Genomic DNA, 12,005 nt, shown 5'->3' on the forward strand with positions numbered 1-12,005 from the left:
AAGGGGGGGGGCAGGAGGTCGTCGTGGATTCGGCCTCAACCTCTGAGGAGGAGCTGATCGAAGTCTTAAGCCACGGCGTTGGCGTGGAAGAAGACCAGCCCGTCAGGAGGGACCCCGACGTAGGAGACGACGAGAATGTCGAGGGTGCCGACGGGGCTCCTGACCGCCCGTCAGACTCCCCTCGACCAGTGCCGCAAGACAACTCGGCGGCCATTTTGTTGGCTATACAGTCCTTATGCTCGGAGATGAGGACGAGATTGCCGTTACCACCAACGGAGGAACCTCTCCCGACGGGGGACCCGGAGCCAGGCCCTTCTGGGAGCCCTCCTCCTAAGAGAAGGATTCATCCTCCACCTCCTTTTCAACCATCGCGCCCTGCTCAGCCCTCCTCCCCGTCCATGACCCGTGGGGATGATACGGGGACTGACACGGCCGCGACGGGCACAGACGACGAGGTTTACGACGAGGATCTCCCGTCGTCACCTCCTCCCCGGGCTTCCCCGCCCGACGAGATTGGATCGTTTCATGCCATGATCGCCAGGGCATCCGAGATTTTCCAGCTCTGCCCGGAAGAGAAGAAGAAGGAAGGTTTCCTTTATCAACGGCGTGAGACCAAGAGGAAGACTGTCCTCGCTGTACCTCTACTGGACGATATCTGGGATGAGGATCTCGCCCTCCTCAAGAACCCATCCACAACGCCTGCGAGAAGGGATCTGTACGAGAAGTACCGGGTCCCGTACGCAGCCCCCTTGTGCCTTCGGGCACAGCCGACCCCGGACTCGGTCGTCTCCGCGGCGGCCAGGAAGAAAGCGGGGGGGGGGCCTCGGCCTCTACGTCAACCTCCCCGCCGGACGGCCAGGAAAAGAAGTTGGACAGGATGGGACGCAGAGTCATCTCATCGGCAGCGACGACGATTAAGGCTGCTAATGCCTTGGCTATCGTAGCCCGCTACGACAGGGAGTTGTGGTACAAAATCGCCCCCCTGCTGGATTTCCTACCAGACGACAAGAGGGCAGAGGCCCTAGAGATCTTGCAGGAAGGAGAAGTGGCGTCGGACCCCGCCATTACGATAGCGACGGACATCGCGGACACTGGATTTCGCCAGTTGGGCAACGGCGTGTGCCTTAGACGGCGTGGATGGCTCAAGGCAACTGACTTCCGCCAGGACGTGCAGACCAGAGTCTTGGACATGCCGTTCGACGGGGGCAACCTGTTTGGGAAAACAGTGGACGATTCCCTACAAGCCATCAAGACGGACACAGAGACTGCCCGGGCTCTTGGTGTCCTCCAGCAACGACGGCCACCCTTTCGGAGCGGCGGAGGCAAGCAGGGTGCCTCCAAAGGTTCAGGCGGCGGATTTTCCACCTATCGTCAAGCGGCCCGTTCGTCGTCACAGGAAGCCTACAGGGGACGAGGCAAGTCGGGCGGACCCCGCCGTCATCGCCAAGGAAGACAAGGCGGCAAAGCCTCGTCGAAGCAGGACTGAACCGGCCGTGGGGTCGGGCCCCTACTGAAGCACCCCGGTGGGAGGCCGGCTGGCGAGCTTCGTCAGCGTGTGGGAGTCCATCTCCACCGACCGTTGGGTGCTGGACGCCCTGGCCCAGGGTCACGCGCTCGAGTTTCTAAAGAAGTGCCCGCGCGTCCCCCCCCGTGGCCAGGAAGGAACATCACGTCCCTCAACTTCTCTTGGAGGTAAAGGCGATGCTCAAGAAAGGCGCCATCGAGCTCGTCCCAAAATGGCTTCGGGGCTCCGGAGTTTACTCAAGATACTTCCTCGTGAAGAAGAAGACGGGAGGGTGGCGTCCCATCCTGGACCTACGACGACTGAACAAATTCATCAAGGCACAGAAGTTCCGGATGGTCACCCTCCAGCACGTCCTGGGTCAACTGGAGGAGGGCGATTTCCTGTCGTCGTTGGATTTGGAGGATGCCTACTTCCATATCCCCATCCTAAAGGGACACCGAAAGTTTCTCAGATTCGTGGTCCAAGGGCGTCACTACCAGTTCAGAGCCCTTCCCTTCGGATTGAGGTCGGCACCCAGGGTGTTCACCAAGTGCCTCGCACCGGTGGCGGCGCGGCTGCGCCTGGAGGGGATCCACTTCTACCCCTACCTGGACGACTGGCTCATCCGAGCAAAGACAAAGGAGCTCGCCACGGAGCACACGGGGAGGACCGTCCAACTACTCACGGACCTGGGATTCTCCATAAACTACACCAAGTCCCACCTGGTGCCCGCTCAAGACGCACTGTTTCTGGGAGCGAAGCTCGACACAGTGGCGCTTCTGGCCTCTCCGTCGGAGGAAAGGACAAGGGCCATCTTAGGCAAGGTGCAGCGGATGCTGGTTGCGGACGCGGCCAGGGTGAGGTCCATCAAGTCCCTCCTCGGAATGATGTCTTCTTGCATTTATCTCATCCGCCTGTGCAGGCTTCGGATGCGCCCGTTACAGGAGTTCCTGCACGCTCGCTGGATCCAGACGACGGGCAGCTTCGAGGACAGGATCACACTCGACGAGAGCTTCCGACGAGCGATCCGGTGGTGGGGCACCCGCGCACATCTGACGGCGGGCATGGACTTCCAGACCCCAGACCACCAGAAGACGGTGACCACGGATGCCTCCCTGGAAGGGTAGGGAGCGCACACCGAAAATCTGCATGCGAGGGGCCTTTGGCTGCCGACGGAGAAATCCCTCCATATCAACGTCCTGGAACTCCGTGCAGTGTTTTGGGCCCTCAAGTCCTTCCTTCCGTCCCTCAAGGGCAAGGTGGTGAGGATCTTCACCGACAACACCACCACCATGTTCTACATCAGGAAGCAGGACGGTACCAGATCCCCAGCCCTGCCCAAGGAGGCCCAGGATCTGTGGCATTGGGCCGTTGCCCAAGGGATGTTTCTGGTGCCGTTTCATCTGGCAGGGATAAAAAACACCATCGCCGACTCGCTCAGCAGGGAGCTGCGCTCGTGCCACGAGTGGGAACTGCGACAGGATCTAGTGGACCGCCTCTTCCGACGGTGGGGCACACCCCAGATCAATCTGTTCGCGACGGCGACAAACTCCAAGTGCCGGAGGTTCGCCAGCAGGTTTCCCCAGCTGAGGAGCATGGGCGATGCTTTCTCGTTCCCCTGGGAGGGCCTGTTCCTATATGTGTTCCCTCCATTGCCGCTGCTGATCCGGCTCATCAACCAGCTCAAGAGGTCACGGTGCAGGATGATCCTCGTCGCACCTGCGTGGCCGAGGCAGATATGGTTCCCGGACCTTCTGGACTTGTCAGCGTCCGCGCCAATCAAGCTGCCAGTGGACGCGGATCTTCTCTCCAGGGAAGGAGGCGCCATCCTCCACCACGACCCGAAGTCGCTGAACTTGCAGGCCTGGCTCCTGCTGCGTTAGAGTTTGGAGGTTACGACATACCGGCCGACTGCAGAGAGGTTCTTGCAAAGGCCAGGGCGTCCTCAACTCTTAAATGCTACGGACACAAATGGAAGAGGTTCTCTGTCTGGTGCCACGCACAGAAGATTAACCCTCTACGGATTACGGCTCCTCAAGTACTGCCGTACCTGCTGACGCTGGCCAAGGCTGGGCTGGCGCACGCTTCCATCAAGATTCATCTTGCTGCGATCTCCTGATACACCAGAACCACGGGATGGACGTCTTTGTGGTCTCCTCGTCTGGTGAAAGAATTCATGAAGGGACTGTTCAGATCGTTCCCGCCGGTAAAGGCCCCGGCCCCGGCGTGGGAGCTCAATGTGGTGCTGACCAAGCTCATGGGACCTCCGTTCGAGCCTCTGCTCTCAGCTCTGTTGAAGTTCCTGTCATGGAAAACAGCGTTTCTTGTGGCCATCACCTCCGCACGACGGGTGGGAGAGATCCAGGCCCTTTCCTGCAAGCCCCCGTACTTGACTTTTCACGACACGAGGGTAGTGCTCAGGACGCACCCCTCCTTCATGCCCAAGGTGCCGTCGGACTTCCACCTCAACGAACCCTTGGTGTTACCTGTTTTCTTACCGTCGTCTTCGTCGCCGGCTGAAAGGACTTTGCACTCGCTGGATGTGGCTAGAGCGCTGAAGTTCTACGTAGACCGCACAAAGAGTTTTTGGAAGACGTCACAACTTTTTGTGAACTTTGGACCTGTCAATCGGGGGAAGGCTCTCTCGAAGGCTTCTATTTCAAGATGGCTCTCCGGCTGGATCATGTACTGTCATCGGTTGGCAAACCGACCGCTGCCTGGCCGTCCGAGAGCCCATTCCACCAGAGCGATCGCAGCTACCACGGCGTTCCTATCTGGTGTGCCCTTGCTGGACATCTGCAGGGCTGCTACGTGGAGGTCGACGCACACCTTCACGAAATTCTACTGCGTCGATCGGGATTCCAGGGAGGAGTCCAGGGTCGGCCAAGCAGTGCTGCGCAACCTGTTCGCCTAAGGTGAGCCTGGTGAGGAGGTAAGAATGCTTAATGTTGAGTTTTGGATGTAATGCTTAATGTTGAGCCTTTGCCACCTCCCGTGGTTGTGCATGTGTGTACTGCTATGTATTCTTTTATTCATGAGCATGTGAATCCATGCCAGACCCCATGCTGGAGAATGAACAAGTTACTTACCTGTAACCGTTGTTCTCCAGCATGGGTCTGGCATGGATTCACATGCGAACCCTCCCGCTTACCCCTCTGCGGCTCTTCACTTGGTCATACTGCCACTTCACGTGCTACCAAATCTGAAGATGGCTGCCAGAGGCGGGGCTTAGGGAGATGGCAGTCATTGGCTGTGGTCAGTATGACGCAGAGATCAGTGATTGGTTACTACTACGAAAGACAGATCAGAAACGAAACTGATACTGATTCTCTTTACCGAGGATTCCCAGCCTGACGACGGGGAATATTCATGAGCATGTGAATCCATGCCAGACCCATGCTGGAGAACAACAGTTGCAGGTAAGTAACGTGTTCCTTTCATAACAAAGAACACTGTTCATTTTATGGTGTCCATTATTTGGCATCTATGTTAATGCTTCTAATGAATAAGTGGAGAATGCCCATTGATTCCACACCTGTGATGGTGTTAAAACCCCTTTTGTGAAACAAATGTAATTCAATGTCTTCAAAATCACTAACGGACTAACAGCTGGGTGATCAAACGATGCTCTTTGCAGCAGCCTGTTCTGTCCAAAAGATTACGCTTACAAACTCATAACAAGAAGAGTTTTTCCCCATTGCTGTCCGATTGGCGAAAAGAGGGGGAAATGGGTAACCTACTGGTATCCCGAAGCTGAATAGTGAGGTACACAAAACACAGTAAGGAAGCTAGTCCTGCAGTCACAATGGGATATACTATAAATATAGATTAGGGAGGAATGGGGCAAGATCTGGACTAGGCTACACAAGAGCACACAATGCATCTCAAACAGGGAAGGAGGCTACAAATTTTGTTATAGATATTACGTTACCCCAGTTCATTTAATCAAAGCCAATCCCGAAATGTTCCCAAGTTGTTGGAGAGGGTGTGCAGCTAATGGCTCCTTATTCCTCCTGGTGTGGTCTTTACCGAAAGCCGAAGCATACTGGAGGGAGCTAACGGACCACATAAAAGCAATTACCGGTCTGGCAATCCCGTGGGATCGCGGAATTGTGCTCCTGGGGGGAGAGAGGGGTTGGAGAATTCCCATTATCGGGGCAGATTCTGTGGCTCTGCACACATCTTCTAGCAGCGAAAGTCGCAATGGCCAGGGTTTGGAAAATGTGGACGGCCACTCTGTCTCCCTCTGGTGGTCAAAGTGTTGGGAAATTGTGGTGGCCGAAAAGATAACGGCTCTTCGGACAGGAAACCTGAACTACTTATTGAACACCTGGGCGCCATTCATGTACTACGCCGAAGAATACCTGTGCCTCTCCAGAAGGCCCCCCTCTAATATGATGGCTCCAATGAGGATCGTATTGGCAACAAGGGGGGACCGGTGTATAGTGAACTATGATCAGGGGGCCCCACAGGAAAGTGACTACTACTAGTGCCTCGGTCAACCTGCAGCCACTTGGACATATGGGGTGTTGTCTCTCTCAAATTGTGTGATTGAGTAATATAATGCCAACGTCAATGTGTTTTCTGTGAATACTTAAATAAAATGTTTGTTTGAAAAACATATATATAGACTAGGAACAAAGGCAGTGTGCGGAAAAGAGCAGGAGCCACAACTAAAGCAAACATGTTTGGTTCCCATGTGGGTTGTCCAGAGTGGTTGTGGAGTCCCCTACAATTTCAGGAGAAACCCTACCCATCTTAGCCAGTTACTATTACAGTGCCTCTTTAAATGTTCCTGGGAATGAGCAGCTGCAGTAGGCATCTGTGACTCAGCCCATAGGCTTGAAAAAGGAAACAATACTCACAAGAAAACAGTCTGTATGGGGCCAGCAAGAACAGAATATGGCACAATGGAGAATAGAGGTAGCTGCCATTGCCTGCCCCTGCATCCGAACTCTGGATAATTGAGGACAAGAATAACACAAATGTTTACGGAATATCCCTCAAAGAACAGAAAGGCTAACTAAGTAAAGGTTAAAAACTGAAAACTCTGAGGGTGAATATGATGAAATGACAACTTCCACACAGGGGAACAGGGATGGGTAGGACTTCTCAGATCTTACTCGGCCCCACACTACTACTACTAGAACAGCAGTGATCTCAATCATAAAAGAGAAACTGGCACAACATGGATAGTATACCTCCTTTGTCCCTTAAGGCAGCACTGGCCGAGGGCAGGCTCTTCAGGAGGGTGCGAGTCGGCCTGGACACATCCAGAACAATATTAAGGTCCAAACGAAGAACTATTCAATCAATATTATTTAAAAATAAGACTGTGATTAAAAAGGTCATGCAAACTGTAAAAACACTAACCAGCCAAAGCCACTCCTGCAGCGAGATGCACAGAGAATTCATAGTTTGGAAGAAAGGGGCACACCAGGTATTAAAGAATAATGCCTCCAAAGTCCAATATGTCTTTAAGACACAAAATATGGTCTTAAATATCACTACGGCCCAAAGAGCAAGGCCAGTGGGGCAGAACCACTGAGGTATACCTTTTTAATCTTCTTTCAGTGTCTCCACAGCTTCAAGCCTGTCTTCTGGGCACTTTCTGGTGCTTTGAGTCTGGTCTGAGATGGCGAACTGGGGTAACTGTTTCAGGCTGGAAGAAACTTTGGTCAGGTAGGCAATGTTTAAGTCAGCAGAGCTCAAAAGCTTGACAGGATCTTGTTGCGAGGAAAGTAGAGATTCAGGTTGAGCAGCAAGCTGGCACGACTTGATCCAAAAAAAACGGTGTGGTTTAACAAGCAGCAACTGCTTGTGGCTCGAGGTTTTGGACAGGCAGGAGATGTTCAGGTTAGCGAAGTTCAAAGCAGCTCGAAGTGCAAAGTGTGTTTGCAGTGGCCCGATGACACTCGAAGCGTTTTGAAATTGCAGAGAGATCCAAAAGTGGCTTCTTTTGGTCTTTGTGGAACTATGGGACTCTCATCTGGGTCTGTGTGGAAAAGGTGAATCTGTCTTCCGCCCTTTCCCAGTCTGGAGTTGTGCTAGAGACCATTTCACGGTTACTAATTCATTAGGCGCAGCGTCCTGCGTATCAGCGTCCAGCAGCAGTCAGGCCTTCCTCCAGCACGTCGCTTCAAATAGTCACCAGAAGCAGTTGGGTAGAGTATCTGCACATCCCTTGGTGGTCCTTGTCTTCACCCAATGGTTGGGAATTTTAGGCATCTTTTACCCCACTAAGGTTCAAGTGTAGTCTTCAACAGGTTGGACCAAAGCAATACAAAGAGGGGTCTTCAAGATGATCTCCAAGCTGATTCCCTAATGGGAGAGGCCAGGGGAGTCTCACCACATTTATAGTCGATTTTCCCCAGCTCATTGGCCCTCTTCATGCCAGTCCTGGCTGCAGTAACAATGGTTATTTCTTGTGCTGTCGTCTGAGTGGCTTGTATGCAGAAAGTTGGGAATGTGATCTCACGATGGAAGTGAGGCCTGGGCTTATGCAAGATGGCAGACCCCATTTCCAGTGTGTAGGTCCTCTCCCCGCTACACTGTATGCCCCCCCTTGACATGTGTCTGCCTCAAACCAAAGAGACCGTAATAATTATATTCCTGGTGTAACTTCCTCCCTATGTTGCAGAGGCTCTGTTGAAGCTCCCAGCTCCTACCCAGAGAGGAGGTTGACCCTATTCTCTCGAGAAAGGTGCCAAAAGCTTCATGGCAGAAGATGAGATATCCTGGGCAAACCCAAACTCCCGTTGCCAGATGCAAATACACAAATGGCTTTGCAGCTGCAAGTCACAATGGAAAATAAGTGGATAATATAAATGACCTCAGATTGGGGTTTGGCAATTTTACATGTCTATTCTCATACGCCACTTTTATTTTTTATTTAGATATAGCTTTATATTTACATTTAACCAAAGTTCACCAAAAGACAAATGAGGATAAGCAGTTAGAGGTCATTTGAACATGGTGGCAACACAAATAAAGGCAGCGCATGGCTTTTGGAATTTGTGGTTTCAGCAGGCTGTTTACAGGAAGGAGCATGTTACTTTGTAGCTCTCATGTTGCGACATTGGCAGCAGCTGATGCATTAGACAATGCCAACAGATCACATATATGTTCACTATACTTTTAGGCATGGTGAATTGGAAAGGGACGTCTGTTTAGCAGAGAGAAAAAAACCCACAAAAAAGCATAGCAAAAAATACAAAAATCTCAGGATTGCACAACCTCACAGATGGTCTTCTGTCAGAATGTACATTGGAAGATTTCTGCATGCTAAGAATGAGGGTACTGAAAAACTGTAGACTTGAATCAAGGAATTGTGGACTGCACTACAAAATGAAATTAAGGACCTAAACTACACACTAGAATCCATTAAACTATGAAATAGAAGCAAGTGAACTGTGGACTGAAACTGCAGGTTAGAATCAAGGAAACGTCCGAGTAGAATTGAGGAAACTATGGACTGAAACTGTAGAGTAGGAAAGACCTATGCAGAGAGGTCAACAAGGGCACTGGAACTGGAGCAAGTTCTGCTAACAACCAGCAGCGAAAGGGTGTTAGGGAGTTTTTCTAAAGTCCATATATCTAGGACTTTACAAGACTCTCTCTACTTGACAATGCAGAACTCTGTCTAGTATAGGCCTGTGCGACTCAAGGTAATGCTTGCTATGGCAGAACAGACAGGCTTATTTTAGGAGGGAGAGAGCGCTGTAGGAAGGTTCAAAGAACTTGTAGCATACATATGATCCAAAGAAACACTTACTTACTCTGGGAGTTATATCCAAATAATGATTTATTTTATATATACACACATCCTTAGGCCTTAGCATTCCTTCCCTATCTTGGTATGAGATTGTCTGAGTCAGAAGGGGATACTAGGCATCAGTGGCCTGTTGGAGGCAGAACAGGATAAGGCACAAGCTGTAAGAGTTCCAGAGGATTCTTCTGTAACAAGTGTGAAGCTTTTGTAGGTGAAAAGGGTTCAGGGACTTTGTTGAATGCTCCCTAAATGCGCACCGCGTTTAGGCCTGTGTGAACTGGTTTGGTTGAACACCCAAACATGTAAATCACCACCCCAGCAACACCAGAGTGGCAGAACGACTCTGGGTAAGTAGTACCTCAGGTCTCACAATACCCGAGCAGTGAAGAAGATTATGCAGTTGGACACCCTCACGATGCAGCAGCTGCAGTACCCGGTCACCAAAGTATTGGTCTTCTAACGAAAGTAGGGACACTGGAAGGCATTTTGCAGCAGCAGTCGAGTAGAGAGGCTCCCAGCAAAGGATTCTTCATGGCTTCTGATGGCTCTGTGATTTTTGTTCCTTTTTCAGGATACCAGATACTCGCCCGGTCGATTCGCCTCAAGGGGACTTCAAGGAGTGGAATCTTGCCTCTGCAGGTCCGGAAGGAGTCCTCCAAAGTTTCGGGAGGATTCGATCTTCTGAAGACTATGCACTGCATGATGGTCGCAGGTCTCAGGTTATTGGTGGTTTGCAGCCCAGGAAGGTTGCAAGTCATCTGAAGGCTGATTATACCCACCAACCCAAAGGAAGGAGTCGCCATCTTCGGAGCTCCTCTGTCGATTGGAAGAAAGGGTCAGCACAGGAATCTGAGGTCGCTGGAAGTAGCTGCAGGTGTCTTCTCCTTTTCTTCCTCTTTGGATGTAGTTCCATTGGTCGACTTCCTGTGCACCAGGAATCCAGCCTCTTATCTAGGAACCCAGCCAATCAGCATTCATGGCACATTCTAACATTAGACGGTGGCTGTCCTTTCAGAACAGGCAGCCTCCCAGTTGGAGCAGGTTCCAAAGTGGTTTGCTAGAAGACAAAGACCAGCAGAGCTTTTGGATCCTCCCCAGTTTCCTGTCCTCACAGACAGTGGCATCTTGGCTGGCTTTCCAAAGGGTTCCCGCTGAAGACAAAATTACGAGAAGGACCGCCTCCATCCTGCAAGGCAGAAGAACATCCAAGAAAGGACAAACAACAAACAAATGGTGACGAAAGAAAGCAGTCACCATTTTGGGTCATTGGTGACACTTCTGTGTGTTACTGCGGTTGTGAGCACAGCCTGCGAGTAAAAATTATAAAAATGTTAGAAGAACAAGTCCACTACCACCAGCCATTGAGGTGTGCTAGTCATTGTAACAGAAATGTTACAGGAGCATTGAAAAGGGGGATACAGTGTAACTCCTCGGCACTCCACATAAGGTGGTGTGTGCTGATCTCACAATATAAAATGTAGAAAGGATGAATAGTATCCCCCTACCCTTGGGACCATGTGGTTTTAAAAAGGGAAGCCAAAGGAGCTCCCGAGCAACACTGCACAGACAGTGCTGTTTGCTGCAAAAGTCAATTACAGATGCCTAAAAAGTTGGAGGATAGCATGACTCCAAATATAAAGTATGGAGGGACACAAAAATGACTTCCATAGCCACAGTAAAATAATGGGTAAGTGTGGAGAAAAAAGGTTCTCACTCCCCCAGGAACATAGACAAAAAATCTGCAAGTCCAACATCAAGCGCTGGGATCTCACAGGTGAAGGATATTTGGCATAAAATAAATCCATCTAACTAAGGATTCTGCATGAAACACTGGTTCAAGCAAGAGGTTCTAGAGATCGACTCAAGGCAAGAATAAATAGTTCACAGACAAGCTGATTAAATACTGGCATATCTTGGGTGGAAAGAGGCTTGCTGGCTCCACCTGTATCACCACACCTGATGGTAATCTTCCTCCTCTCCATCTGAACCTTGGAAAGCGAAAGCAAAGCCAGACTCTTTAGACTCCTGGGGCTTGTAGTTCTCAAGATCTTGTATAGTAATAACCAAAAGGTGCAATATGGGAAATGCAATTTGCCCAATAAAATATTGAATTTACAGTACTTTCCAAAGACAAAGTTTGCAACTTCAGAAACCTCAATAAAAAAGGTTCAGCATATACTGTGGCAATGCATTGAGTCCCAGCTAATCTATGGGCGGGGGGGGGGGTCCTCCTTGTGATCAAGATGCTGAGTCATGACGGTTACTCTTCGACCACATAAGCCAAGCACCCACTGCTCCCAGTATTTCCTCCAGGTGTTTAAGGGTTTCATAATTTCAGTTCATAGCATGTTCCAGATGCACATTTCTTACAGGCTTTCCTCTACCCCAAACCCAGACTGTAGACTACTATGTGGTGATCCCTCATATTGCCTGGGTATGAGTGCAGGTGGATTCTTCCAATCTAAATACCAAATGCAAGTTATCAGCTAATCCTTTCTTACCATACATTGTTGCCTGCTTTGTAGTCCGAGATTTACTGTTCATTTTCTTTCTCTGGATAGGAAGCCACTAAGTGTGACAGCATGACTCTCACCTTGGGACCCTGGCTTGGTCTCCCAGCTGTGCCTGCTGTAACGCTCTACAGACACGAGGATCCTTCTTTGGTGAGTACTTATGTAAAAACGTCATACTGGGGCGGTTCCATATAGATTCTCTATTTATTTTTTCATT

At 50.6% G+C, this 12,005-nt stretch overlaps 1 protein-coding gene across 1 annotated transcript in view; it reads left to right on the forward strand.

Annotated features, from left to right (window-relative positions):
• The window catches only part of PDXDC1 (pyridoxal dependent decarboxylase domain containing 1), a 1,210,974-nt gene that overhangs the window by 514,292 nt on the left and 684,677 nt on the right, over positions 1–12,005 (forward strand). Inside the window, exon 11 of the mRNA XM_069647127.1 lies at positions 11,837–11,938. Coding sequence (XP_069503228.1) covers positions 11,837–11,938 — 102 coding nt within the window. The remainder of the gene's footprint in view (positions 1–11,836; positions 11,939–12,005) is intronic.

This window comes from Ambystoma mexicanum, chromosome 2q, assembly GCF_040938575.1.
Source record: "Ambystoma mexicanum isolate Mex_15411 chromosome 2q, UKY_AmexF1_1, whole genome shotgun sequence".
In the NCBI taxonomy this organism is placed as follows: Eukaryota; Metazoa; Chordata; class Amphibia; order Caudata; family Ambystomatidae; genus Ambystoma; species Ambystoma mexicanum.